General features: G+C 51.5%; 1 protein-coding gene across 7 annotated transcripts in view; it reads left to right on the top strand.

Moving 5' to 3' along the window:
• Positions 1-13,936, top strand: part of UROS (uroporphyrinogen III synthase) — a 44,350-nt gene that overhangs the window by 26,537 nt on the left and 3,877 nt on the right. For 3 of the 7 annotated variants that reach the window (XR_009053648.1, XR_009053649.1, XM_057734174.1), the window contains one exon: positions 21-119. Coding sequence is in view for 5 of the 7 variants with exons in the window: in XM_057734174.1 (XP_057590157.1) it covers positions 21-119 (99 nt within the window). In the remaining 2 variants the exon portion in view is untranslated. Of the gene's footprint in view, positions 1-20; positions 120-1,871; positions 2,412-13,936 lie in introns of those variants that run through there. The other 4 variants (XM_057734178.1, XM_057734175.1, XM_057734173.1 and 1 more) reach the window with 2 other exon arrangements.

The raw sequence follows: 13,936 nt of genomic DNA on the forward strand, positions 1-13,936 counted from the left end.
CCTGTTCTCTCTCCCTACAGGGCATTCCTGCCAGCATCACATTTTTCAGTCCCTCTGGCCTGACACACAGTCTCAAGCATATTCAAGAGTTATCTGGTGACAACATTGACCAAATTAAGGTGAGGTATTCAGTGGGCTTTTGATCTTTTTCAGATTCTTTTTTTTTTTTTTTTTTTTTTTACTGATTACCCTAGAGTTTCAGTGTGAAGTCAAAGCACTCTTGACCTCGCAGGTGCCCTGGTGGCAGCTCTGTAGAAGAGGCAGGGCGTTGGGAGTCCCAGGCCCCTGCTCACAGCTAGCAGTGCCACGTCCTGGCTGGTGCTCTTGGACAAGTTACTTAACCTTTCTGAGCCTGTCTCATTTGTAGCATGAAGATAATTATCCCTTTGTGGCCTTTGTAGACAAGTGTGTGGTCTTCCCTGATGGGTTAGTCTCAGGATTAGATGAAAGAATACAGGCAGATTCCTTAGCTCAGGGCCTGGCACAGGTATTAGCATCCTTTCCCTTTTTTCCCATTTAACTCTTGAAATGATTCTAAAAGTTTTCCCTTTTCATTCTTTTAATTCAAAGGATTTCTGTTTGCACCCTTTAGGGACTGTATTTGTTAGGCGTCTACAAATAGTCCCCGCCCTGTGGTGCCTGTAATGGGGATGCTCTTAAAGGGCTTGAGGGGGCCTGGGTAGTGGGCTGCGGGTATGACTGGGGGCCCCCGGGACAGGCTGCCAGCACTGCAGGCGCCCACACAGCCAGGTCACGTTTCCTAACAGGTGCGGCTCACAGCACACCGGGGCGGGAGTGAGGGCTGGGACTGTCTCGGCCTTACACAGCGCTGGCCTCCCCCCGCCCGGCGCTGGTGCACCCGCTCCTGGGTCGGTGCCCGTGGATGGAACACAGGTGTCAGTGCCGGGCTGTCGGGCGCCTGCTGCAGGGTGGACGAGGGCTGCCCACCTGGGCTGTCGGGGGCTCACCGTCACAGACCGCTCCCGGGCGGGTCCACGTCCATGGTGTTAGTCCGGGGGGGTGGCAGTGAGCACGTCCTCTCTGCCAGAAGCTGAGTTCTCAGTTCGCCCCGTGCTGGCACAGAGAGGCAGGGTCATCGTGCCCCTTTCACAGATGAGGAAACTGAGGATCAGAAAGGCTAAGTGACTTGTCATGACAGCTAGCAAGGGCCAGAGTCACAACGAAAAATCACGTTCAGCCCAAAGTGAGGCTCTGGATGGAACCACCAGACGTACGCTTGTTTGGAGAGGGGCATCCTGCTGACGAGGTCCAGGCTGTTGGAGCGTCTCGTCTGGGCTAACGATGGCCCCATGAGCACAGCCACTGCTGGTCACTGGGCAACTGTCTGTGCCCAGCACGGGGCCCCGTGGTTACACGCGTCACTCATCTAGTCCTCGGAGCGGCTGGACGAGGAAAGCTGTTAACCTTTCAGCTTCACGGAGGAGGGGATTGAGGCCAAGAGACGGTGGGTCACTTGCTGAGGCCAGTGTCCTGGGAGCTGCGATTTGAACCTGACCCTCTGTCTCTGGGCCCTGGTCTCGACTGCTCTGCTTTCCTGGGGGGCCCAGCCACTGCCCCTGCCACATGCAGAGCCCTTTTAGGACTTTGTTCCGTGGTCCACCCGGCCCCACCCACGGCAGGCGCTGACGGATTCCAGGCCTCTCCTGCCCCACACTCGGGCCGCAGGGCTATAGTGAGATCTCGCTCAGACTGCCGGTGAGGCTGTAGAGGTGAAGGCATTTCACACCAGGAGGTGTTGTCGTGTTTATAAGCTCTCACGGGAGGAGCGATGTCCTAACAGCGTGTCTGACGGGCCCTGCACCCATCACCCCCGCCTCCCCCGCTGAGGCCCCTCTGTCTTCTCCCCGCAGTTCGTGGCCATCGGCCCCACCACGGCCCACGCCCTGGCCGCGCAGGGCCTGCCTGTGAGCTGCACCGCAGAGAGCCCGACGCCACGAGCGCTGGCATCCGGCATCAGGACGGCGCTCCAGCCCCACGGATGCTGAGCCGCGGGCCCTGGCGCCCTCCCTGGGCTGGGCTGCTCCCCCAGGGCCGGGTGCTCTTGCCTCCCGGTGGAGCCAGGCGTTGAGCAGGGGCTCCCGGGACGCCGCCGCCCTCACACTCCTGCCTCGTGCCCGAGGGGTGCCCCCCCACAGCGGGGACCGGACAGCCTGGGGGCCGGCATCAGGCTCACGCGCGCCTGACGTCCCTCTGTGGAGGCAGCTCAGACCCTGGCCCGGCGCACGCGGCTGCTCTGGCAGCAGGGAGGAGACCAAACAAGGCGCGCTGGCCGCTCGTGCTGACTGTGCTGTCACTTGCTGTCTGGTTTTCAGTGCAAAGCTGTGTTTGGGGAGGAAGCAGGGGGGCCCGTGTTCTGAGAACTGACAACCCTGGTACGAATAATAAAGTTTGCTGTGTATGAAGGAGTTTTATTCATCTTATAGAAGGACTCGAACTTCCTGCTTTGTGAGCTGTGGACAGTTGTAATTCACATACAGGGAAGCTTTCTTTCCTCAGAGATAGACAAGCAGATCCGTCAGCCGGTGTCCCAGAGGCCGGGAGGCTGATTGACTGTGAGGGCCTCACAGGCAGATGCAGGGCCTGCAGGGAGGCTTTGGGAATCTGTCCCTGAACTTTGTTTCCACGCCTGTAATCTTGGCCTGGGTTTTGAGCGGGGTTGAACGAACCCGTTTCTGTCTGTCAGTAACGTGAGCGGGAGAGGAAGATCCCTGGGCTCCCCGCACGTCGGGGTCCCCTGGGCAAGTCCCGTTGGAAGACATTTCCAATTGCGCGACTCCAGCCCCAGGCAGAGGCTTTGCCCCTCTGATGCCCACGCCAGGGAACAACCCTCGAGAGGAGGTGTCACTGGTATTCCCATTCTCTGGTGAAGAAGGGGAAACTCAAGAGGTTTAGTGACTTGCTCGAGGTCACACAGCTAGTGAGTGACAGAACCAGGGTGAATTAGAAGGCATTTGTGAACCCAGCACACAGACCAGGACCAATGACATTCATACACCATCTCACAACAGCTGGACATTAACCTGAGGTGGGCGAGCTGGTTCCTTATATGCGGTGAGCGTAGGGGTGGCTTAGGTGGTTTGCCTACCGCTTTGGGGGTGTTGAGTGCAGGGGGCGCGCATGGTACCCTGCTTTTGCTCCCGGCTCTTCAGGAGCGGCAGTTGGGTCTTGGGGCGTCTTTTTGTATCTTGTTGTCCGTAATTTGCCCCAACTGCACATGCACACACAGTTATTTTTAGTCTCTTATAGTTTCTTTGTATTTTGTTGCTGAAGAAGATGTTTGTCCAGGTGCAAGCCCTGCAGCAAAGTGTCCCAGGTCCCGACTTGTCTAGCTGGGAGCAGGGAGGCTCATCCTCTCCAGGAGAAAACAAGGGTAGAAATGGACAAAATTGTTACCACCATTTCAGGGCTCTGAAAATTGACCTGAGCCAGACAACAATTTGAGAAGCATTTTTTCTTGAAAACCTGCTCTTTGGCTCAGACCAGCAGCAGTGGCCTGGTGGCCTGGAGATGCTCCTTATCCCTGTGCGCGCACTGCTGGGACCAGCAGCTCTGCCACCCTGGACTCGGGCAGGAGGAAACAACCAGGGCTTTTTCAGCAGAGGTGGTGAACCCCATAGGAGGTAAGTGAGAAAACCTGCAGCTTCGCCAGTTGGGATGAGCAGCAGACCAGTCAGAAATGTCATGGGGACCTCGTGGGGACGAGCGCGCCACCGCAGGACTGGGTCAGCGGGCTGGGGGGAGTGCGCGTGTGCAGGTGCGGGCCTGATGCAGACCTGGGGGACGCAGGGTGTGGACCAGAGAGAACGTGTGTGGTGATAGGCGTGTCCTAAAACTGATCGTGGTGGTGGTTGCACAGGGCAGCCATTTGTCCCAGAGGATTGCGTAAAATAATGTGGAGAGCACTGCGTTATATGCACGTTTTTCTCTCTGTATCAAAGTGAAATCGATTAGACCCTGAATCAGGAACCCTGGCTGCGTATGAGAACCACATGGTGTGTTTCTGCAAAGGGAGCTGCTTCCTTCCCACGTTCCCCTCCCCCCCCCACCTTAATTGCTTCCTAGAGTAAAGCCCAAGTAACAGGCGTTCTAGAAGCCCTCCAGGGGGTTCCCATTTGCAGCCACATCTGAAAACCATCCCACTTGGCCAGGGTGCAGTCCCTGGCCGAAACTGGAAGCTGGAGAAGTAGGAACAGGCCCTGAGCAGTGGAGGAGACGGGAAACCCAGCTGCAGGCAGACAGGGAGACAGAGGTGAGAAAGGGTGCGTGGTCTGTGGAGGAGCTGTCTCAGAGAAGGGAAGGGCCACGTCACCCCGCAGGGGCAGGGGCGGGAGGAGGTTCGGGGAGGGTGAGAGTGGGGGTAGGGACAGGGGACAAGGATTGCTAAATGTCTTTCATCCGCACAGCAGCCTGATGTGCCCTTTGGAAGGGGTGGTGACCAGGGTTCAAGGTGAGGTGTGGCAGGTTTGGTTAAAGATGGAGGTCATTTTGGGGTTCGGAAGGGTTGCAGCCGACTCAGTGAGAGAGAGGTGAGCCAGGCAGCGAGGGGGCAGGTTTGCTGGCTGTCACTGTGAGTGGGGAAGCTGGCTTTGGCGACTGGGCTGGGGACTCCAGTTGGCAGTTTAGAACTGAGGGCTGTGTAGGCAAACATGAGTTTTAAAGTGACCGGGGAAGGACCCCGGGTTCTGCAGATACTGGGGACGGCGGAATCTCAGTAACTTTCAGCTCAGGAAAGTTAAACCCAGAGAGGCCACACGTTCTGCTCACCCTTGCCCAGATAATGACCGTTTCTCTTAAGGACCAGGGTTCTGCTGGTTCATGGCCTGTGGTCTGGCGGCTGGAAGAGAGTGAGTGGCAGCCTCAGGACAGGAGCTCGCCAGGCACAGGGCCAGCCTGGGGAGGGTTAGCTTTGAGGCTGTGGGTGCGCGGGGCGCCTCCCAGGCCCAACGTGGCAGCCGGGAGCCGGCGGGAGGCAGGAGTCCCACCCAACCCTGATAGAGCCCCCACCCCCAGGTTCCCCAGGTCCTGGAGGATCAGAAGGACAGAACATGAGGTGGGAGAGGACAGATCAGCGGGCAGACATTGAACAGAGGTGCTGGAGAGGGTCTGCCATGTTCTGCGTTCCCTCTTTACATGGGCTCTGGTGCACCCACCTCCCTGGCCCCCGTGCCGTGCAGTGTTGGTGAAAGAAGACCTTTGAGAAGAGGGTGAAATGTGCAGAATTCTACGCCCGAGCCGGCGCTGGGCCTCGGGCCGGGGTGGGGCAGCCGTGAGTTGAAGATGTTCCCTTTGGACCTTACAGCCGAGCTCATAATCATGGCTGCGTTCTTGGGCACTGTTCCAAGGTTTAGGTGCTGTGACTCATTTGTTACGTGTTAACGAGTTAAAATAATAGCTCCACGCCAACGAATCTCTTAGATGTTGATGCAGTGATGTTAAACGTGAGTGGAAGGTAAAATAAAACCACTGCGGGTATATATGGTTTTTCAGAAAAGAACCTAGCAGGAAATCTTCCTAAAATTCTAACGTGTACCGTATTCCCACCAGGAAGCAAAATAATGCTACTCAGGATTCGCTGCTGTGTCTGAGAGGTTTATCCGATGCAAAGGTGACGTCCGGGTCATGACCCCTGACACCTAACGCGTCTGAGCCGTGCGCTGGGAACCCGGGGGCCAGCGCGGCTCCTGCCCTCGAGGGGCTGCAGCTGAGCTCCGCAGGCTGGCCGGGGCTTCCCGCCGCAGGACAGCGGCCGGGCCGCGCGGGCGCCCACAGCTTTGCTCTCCGGGGCCGGGGCCTGACGGCGGAGTCCAGGACGGCCGCCTTGCAAACCCAGTCGCCTGCCCTTTGTGTCAGTGTCATTGGTTGCCATGTTTTCTTTCAGAGATTTTATTAAAAGCAACATTCGATTTCTATTTTAAATCCATCTCTTAGACTTGTCAGAAGTTCTCAGCGGGACAATGGTGTCACGTGACCCCAGCCCTCGATTATACCTCTCTGCCCGCTCCCAAACCCTGACCCAGTCCTTTCCTCCCCAAACATTTTACAAGGAGAAGGGACATGGCACCAGGGCTGACCAGTCTGCCCGCCAGCGCCTGGTGTGCACCGGCTCCAGGCAGGAGGTGCAGGCGTGAAGGGGCCGGCAGCCCGAAGACCGCTGGGCTGGGCTCCTGGGATCCCATCCTCCTCATGGGTTTAACTTCCCCAAACTGGAAACGTTCATTTTACCTCCTGGATTTGCTCCTTGGCTGCAGATAAAGTAAAAAAACATTTTGAAAAGAGCTGCAAGTTAATGATCATGACCTGCACCCCATCGTCAGGTCAGCCGGGCCCTCTCCACACTCAGCTTCCCCAGAGGCCTGTAGGCCCACCTTGCCAAGGCCAAGGACACGGACACCCCAAGAGCCCCCCAACTCAGGCAAAGAGGAAGTCAGTCTGAGTGCACAGAGGCAGAGACGCATTCATACAGCCTCCCCAACAGTCCCCAGTCTGCAGGGCCTGGACAGAGGGGGCCAACCAGTGTGGAATCAACCACCCGAGGGTAAACTCAACCAGGTCAAGTGAGAGCAAAGCAGCACAGAGCCTCCCGGCTGAGAACAGTCTGCTTATGAGCTCACAGCCCCAGACCAGAGGGGGAAGAAGCCCAGATTCTACACGCACTGCCTTTGTCGTCTCAAACCCTGCCGCTGTTCCTGACCTCACCCAGGGTGCGGCCGCAGGGCAAGGGCGGACCCTGCTCAGCCCAGAGCCCCAGGATCCCATTTGGGCGGTGTTAGCCACTCTTACCCACACCACTCACTTCGGTGCCCTGGTCCCTTTGTAGCTAAGACAGATGACACAGCACATCAGCAGGCTTGCGGCGACCAGTAAGCCGCCAGCAACGGTGATCATAATCTTGAAGTCAAGCCTCTCAATTATCATCTTGAAGTGAAGCACACAGCTGGGCAGAGGAGTGTCGGGAAGCAGTGAAGGTGACCCCCGCTCCCACCCCCTCCCCCCAGCCACCTAGCAACCTTCCCGTGCTTCCTTCAGTGGAGGGAGAGTGAACCCCAGCCACAGAGCATGCGGTGTGTAACATGTGGATGAATCTTCCTAAGCTGGACCAGGGTGGGTAAAGGGCTTCTTTGTGAATGAAAAGGGACCGAGAAAAGTCCAGAGAGAAGGAAATCAGAAGGACACATGGTGGGAGGACCCTCTCCCTCTCATAGGCAGTCACGGGCAGCTGTGAATCACAAACAGGCCTATACCTGGGCCCGTGGCTTTGCTCGCAAACCCTGGGCCTCCTGAAATAGGATCACCTCCAGAGTCAGGCTTAAGAATCTCCTGTGGGAATAACTAAGGGGATGTCTTTTTTTCCCAAATGTCATGTGTGCAGTGCTGAAAATATGCAAGCCCATTTTGTAAATGAGTGTGTTTCAGGGGAAAAGATGTTTTCAGTTCTCCCACTGACAAGTAGGTCATGCTGTCTTAGCATTTAAGGAGATTCTGGAAACTCTCCACCAAACCCTTCCCCAGGCTCAGAGGTGGGGAGTGTCCTGCACAGACAGACCAGGCACCTTCTGCAGGAGCCCCTCTCCCTTATTCTGACTTTATTGTAGGTCACACGCCTCCCTCAACTCTTTTTTCCACCCAAATCCAACTGATTTCCTCAAAATCTAATTTACCTGGCATGAGTAATTTGGTTAATCACTCAGCCCTCAGAAGCCAGTCCCTTCAAAGGCTTGGTAATCCCTGGAGAGAAGAGAAGTAACTTCCGGAGAAAAGCCAATCATTTGAATGGTAGGCAACACCTCCCTGAGTCCAGCCGTCCTCAGCTGCACGAGGCCAAGTAAAAATAAGTTAAAAAATAAAATGAATTGTAGGGAACAAGACCCTTCAGTAATAAATCCCCTGCTCCTACGATCCTAAGAGGGAGACCTGACTTCCAGACGCGCTGTCTTCAGCCACAGCTCAAGAGAGGGACAGGCAGGTCCTGGGGCTTTGATACCTGTCGGGACGCAGGCTGTGTGACATCAGCCCTCAGAACACCAGCTCCCAATCCCAGGGTTCTCAGTTCTGTCCTGCGTTTAGGTTTATTTTCGTCTCCCAGAAGATGCAGAACGTCTAGATGATACTTTTCATCATTTCGTTCCAAGTCTTGCAGCTTGGCAGGTTCTTGTTTCTCTCAGAGAAAACATTTAGGGTTTGTCTTCTAATCAAAACGTAGTTTGAGATTTTGATTAAAAAAATGGAAGGAAAAACCTCGCCACATAGGGAGGCAAAGTGTCCTTCGACCTGAGAGTTCTGGCCACACTGTGGACACTACATAGCCACTTATCACGACTCAGAGCTGTGTTCACTGACATATATTGATCTGGCTAAGTAAATTGATAAATATAACTGACTTATATGATGGACATAACTAAATGTTTTATAAATGGCTATATATATATATAAAACATAATTGACATGTCAGTTTTTAATTTTTTGACTGTTTTGGGTCTTCGTTGCTGTGCACGGGCTTTCTCTAGTTGTGGAGAACAGGGCTACACATCTTTGCAGTGTGCGGGCTTCTCAGTGCGGTGACTTCTTTTCTGGAGCACAGGCTCTAGGCGCACAGGCTTCAGTAGTTGCAGTGCATGGGCTCAGTAGTTGTGTCGCATGGGCTTAGCTGCTCTGAGGCATGTGGGATCTTCCTGGCCCAGGGATCGAACCCATGTCCCTGGCATTGGCAGGCAGATTCTTAACCATTGTGCCACCAGGGAAGTCCAATATGTCAGTTTTATGTATGGTTACCTATGTTATACAGAGAGCATACAACTGAGTATAGTTGAGAACTGTATACTGACATTGATAACATGCTGTGCAGTGAGAAGAAACTAGAGTTTGGTTCTGGTCCTGGTCACGTATCTTTTATCACAAGGTATGGAGAGCCGGTCAAGCTAGTTCCACTAGACAGGGGGTTCATTTAGCTACATGAGGCTTCTCACGGAAGCCCAGGGACAGGAGGGAGCAGAGCAGGCCTCACGGGCACAGGCGTGAGGACTGGCAGCCAGCAGGCTCCAGACTGCCTCTCCCTGGCTCTCTGGCTCTGTGTAAATGTCCCATGTCATAGTCACATGGGAAGTACAAGATGCCTATGTGACATTTTAAGTAATTTCATTCTCCCTTTCATCTTAGTTTTTAATTTCCCATTAAAAGCTAATTTCAAATTTAATAAAGAATGAGGCCACAGTTGAAAATGTGAATGCTGCCTGGGTAAATGTGATCATATTAGAGGGTTATTGCTGAGTTTTAAGGCATAATAAATGGTAGGTCGTATGCTTTTCTTTAGCTTCAGTCTGTCCTGTGAGGGGAGGTGGGGAGGGGGTGTGCGGTGGGGGGGCAGACTCAGGAAGCAGAAGGAAGGGCTCAGAGCTGGGCGAGAACGAGGCCCGGCGGCCAGACCGCTGAGCCCAGGCAGGGGCGGCAGGGCCCTCGTCCGCGGTGAGGCTGGGCTGGAGAGACAGGTCAGCCAGGGCACGGGGAACACCAGGGGCGGGGGAGCGGGTACGTCACTGGGCAGTTTCTGAGCAGGGAGGAGCAGTGTTTTGTCGGGAGGCAGAAGCTGAGGTGGGGGCCTGCAGTGACACACAGAAGGTGGCCCCGGGCCTTCCCAGGCCCCCGTGCCCGGGGCAGAGGCGGAGGCAGGCGGCCCACGCAGAGCGTGCGCAGTCTGATCACAAACACGATTTTGTGGTTGCTGTTTTCCTTCCCCTGGTCACCCAGAAATAAGTCGTGGGCCCTCGCTCAGCCTGAATCCCAGTCATAGAATCACATCGCTTTACGTTGCTCAGAAGTTCAGAGGCTGGAGCCAAACTGAAAACTTTGCACGCCCCCGTTGCCAGGAGAGGCCTGTGTGTAAATCTGGTCATCTTTTCCTTCACATCACACAGAAAGAGAATTATTTTAGTTCAGGGACATAAAGAAATGGCCTCGGGGTGGACTTTTATAGTTCGGGTCTTTTGGAGTTGGAAGCACATCTTTAGGCGCTTTAAGAAGTCCAGAATTTATATTGGCAACACTCAAGAATCTCAATTACAGAATTAGGTCATGATGGCAGTTGCTATAATACAGCTGTATTCCATTCTTGGAGCTTTAAAAACATCTTAAATTTAACTTGCTGTGAATACGCTAAATTCAAAAACCATCCCAGTTAGAGTGAATCGCACCTTTAGCTGGACATGTCACACTCTTCTCAATGGTAAACCTTTCCAAATATGTTGAATATTTTGGTTGCTGAGGAATGTATCAAAAGTATCTAACTCTGGGGCTTCCTAGGTGGCGCAGTGGTTAAGAATCTGCCTGCCAATGCAGGGGACACAGGTTCGATCCCTGCTCCAGGAAGATCCCACATGCCACGGAGCAACAAAGCCCGTGTGCCAAAAAAAAAAAAAAAAGTATCTAACTCTGGATTTATTCTGTTGCATGCCAACAATATACCAAATATTCAGGCTGAGGAACTAATAAGGACAGCTTAAAATAATCCTACGCTGTTTCAGAGCATGAAATTAGTATTTGGATCTTGAAATGAAATGGAGCAAAATCACAAAATAGGTTATAGGTCAGTGGGTAGTGATTTGGGTGGAATTCGGGAGCCCCGGGCTGTATCCCTGGTTCCACCTAGGCTGTCTGAATAGGGGTGAATTGCTTCAACTCTATTCCAGTTTCCTCATTTGTAAAAATGGGGCCAGTGGTGGAACTAGATGATTCTAAACCCCTGGAATAAAAAAGAATCCAATAATAAGCATCATGATATTTTTCTTTAAAAAGAGAGGCTGTATCAGACTTCCAAGGTGGCACAGTGGTTAAGAATCCGCCTGCCAATGCACGGGACATGGGTTCGAGCCCTGCTCTGGGAAGATTCCACATGCCACGGAGCAGCTAAGCCCGTGCGCCACAACTATTGAGCCTGTGCTGTAGAGCTTGTGAGCCACAACTATTGAAGCCCACGTGCCTAGGGCCTGTGCTCCACAATAAGAGAAGCCACTACAATGAGGAGCCTGTGCACCACAATGAAGAGTAGCCTCCGCTCGCAGCAACTACAGAAAGCCCGTGTGCAGCAACAAAGACCCAACGCAGCCAATAAATAAATAAATTTATTAAAAAAAAAAAGAGGTTGTATCGATTAGGATACGGAAATGATTTGGGACAACCCATGGGACCCTAACACGTAAAAGAAAAATCTTTAAACTATAAAGGAAGGAGACAAAAACAAAGATGTTTACGTGAAAAAGACTGCATGGTTTTTGTTGCTTCGTTTTTGCCTTTGATGAGCACCAGTGGGCGTGGAGCCAACCACACTCTAACTGCAGCGATGATGTACAAGAGAAATCAATTCCTGGGGTTAAACCTAGAGGTGATTCAAGGCCCGGGGAGTCATTCATTTGAGCAGAGGCTTCAATCGGATGGATGTGAAGACTGCAAGTCCTGCCTTCTCCTGGAATCATGGTGGGCTGTCACTGTTGGCCGGGGCCCAGACTGAAAGCTGTCTTTGTTGTCTCCTGTGACTTAACAGTAATAAACCACATTAAACCCTGTTTGGCTCTCAGAAAATCAATACTGGATATATGACAGTGACAAGGACCAGGCCCACAGAGAAGATGAACAAGGAGGAAGCTAGAGTGATTTCAGAAGGATTTCCTGGCGTTCCAAGTTCCTGGGTGATGCCTTTTATGACAGAAGAAAACACTTTATTTACTTCTTCAAAGGTCCCTTGTAATAGAAGGCTTTCCAGCCTGGTGTTGCGTTTGTCATCCCTGACTGAAATTTGTCAGATGACCAAGTTCTTAGGTGAAAGCTGTTCTCAATTACCACAGACCTATATGTATGGCCATGGCAGATCATCCCATCAGACAGAAAATTTTTAAGAACGTCAAGCCCAAAAAATTTGGTGCAAAGCCACAGATTTGCTTACCTCATTGCTATAAATTAACCTAAAAATCAATGATTTCCAGAAAAGCCAGTCTTAACTTTATTTGCTTTGCAGGTGTTTGCATTGATGTGAATAGAAATCGAGTCCTTGATCCTTATCCAATGAAGATTACTAAGGTTTTTCAAGGAATAGAGCCACAAAACCATGCTGTCAGAGATCTAGATTCAGCCGACTACTCCTACACTCACCACTCGGTCTTCTGCATCAAAGGCAATGCGTACTGAAAAGTCGTCAACAAAGGACAAATAACAGCATCCCAAATGGCTTTTTTCCCAAGCGGTCTATCTCAGAGCAGTGGCTTGACGTTTGTGACGTCGATTCTTGAACTCGTAATGAGAAAAACAGGCAAACGGAGAGTCAGAGGATTTCTAAGAGAAAAGTCTGATTTCTTTTACAAAGAAAACAAACCAGATTTTAAATAACTGAAGCAAATATGGCTCCCTAACTTAAAGCTCATTGGGAAAAGCATTTCTTGGACTTTTAAATTACTTGATTAGAAAATCAAATGTAGGAAAGTTAAAAAAAAAAAAAGTATCCTGAGGAATCCCTGTCTGTCTCCCACTCTGTCTAGAGCTCTGTCGCCATATCCCCAACACCCACTGTCTGTCCCTCCACCCACCCAGGCCCCGATTTCACGGGGAGACAGGAAGGGTCCAATCACAGGAAATCCTACTCGCCCCCTAACTGCCAAGGGTGTGGAAATGATTTTACTGCACTGAGAACTTGGGGATTCAATGAAAAGGATCACAGAATTCGAGTTAACTACACTCCAAAGTCCCTGTCCTAACAAGTTTTTTTTCTAATACCTAACACTGTACCAAAGGTTTTCACGTCTGTGTCTCTCTTGCTCTTTACAACTTGTCAGTGGCAGGACAGATACTGCTGTGCACGTCTCTAGGTAAAGAAACTAAAGTTCCCTAGTTGTGTCCGGTCAAAGGTCAACTGCCACTTCCGCTCTTGACCGTCCTCTCCTCTCCTGGTCCCAGCCTGGGGCCCTTGCACTTTCTCTCCATTCTCGCGGTGCTTATTCACGTTCTGAGGGTTAAACTACCAAAACAAGGCTCTTGAAGCTCATTGGATGACATTGTTTCCTGTATCAGTTATCTTGGGCATCACGTCCCTTTAACTTCTACGTAATTTATAATACGGGCATTACCTCTTCTTCACATAAGCCCCCCAAAGTCATATGTAATAAGGACGATTTGGGCACTGAAGTTAAACTGAAAGAGAGATTGGGTACTCTCAATGATCAGGCCACAAATGCCCCATGCTTCTAAAGACACAGCTAAAACACAGGCACTTTAAAAAGCTTTAAATTAAAATCAGCAAATGACAAAAAGCTTTTAAAAGGACATTTTCCTCCCCTATAGGAAGTTTCATGTTATTGCTTTGACAAAGGAAGAGAGCTGGAATTGATATCTTCTTGCTTAAAAGCACATTTTCCTCTTGACTAAAAGGCTGTTTGCTAAGGAGAGAGGAAAGAAGATGGGCAACTCTAACATCCTGAACTCCAGCTTCTTCCTAAGTACAATATCCTTTTGGAATTCAACCCAAAATTAGATATAGTCAATGGACATATCCAGGTTTAACTAACAGTTCTATCCTGTGTGTATGCTTGCCACAAGGGGAAACAGAATGACAGTTGTCCTGACAGATGTTGATTTTGTACAACTGCTTTACAATATAGGCAAAACTTTCAATGCCTCAATGATTAATGGATGCAAATCTGTCCTGAGGACAATGCAAAGTAAATAATTACAAGGAAGTGGACAAATGGCAAGTGATAATTCTGCCAAGTTATAACAGATATGTCAACTCACCAGTGAAAACATCTGAAAATCTCAGTGTACAAGAAAGTCTAAACATTCAGCTTAAAACAAGTTTACTCCAGACAATTTTCTAGTCCAGTTCAGACTTCTTCAGAGGGGTGTGGCTGGTGAGTGGAGAGGGATCTGCAGAGAGAATGTC

The sequence above is a fragment of the Hippopotamus amphibius genome, chromosome 5 (assembly GCF_030028045.1).
Source record: "Hippopotamus amphibius kiboko isolate mHipAmp2 chromosome 5, mHipAmp2.hap2, whole genome shotgun sequence".
NCBI lineage: Eukaryota > Metazoa > Chordata > Mammalia > Artiodactyla > Hippopotamidae > Hippopotamus > Hippopotamus amphibius.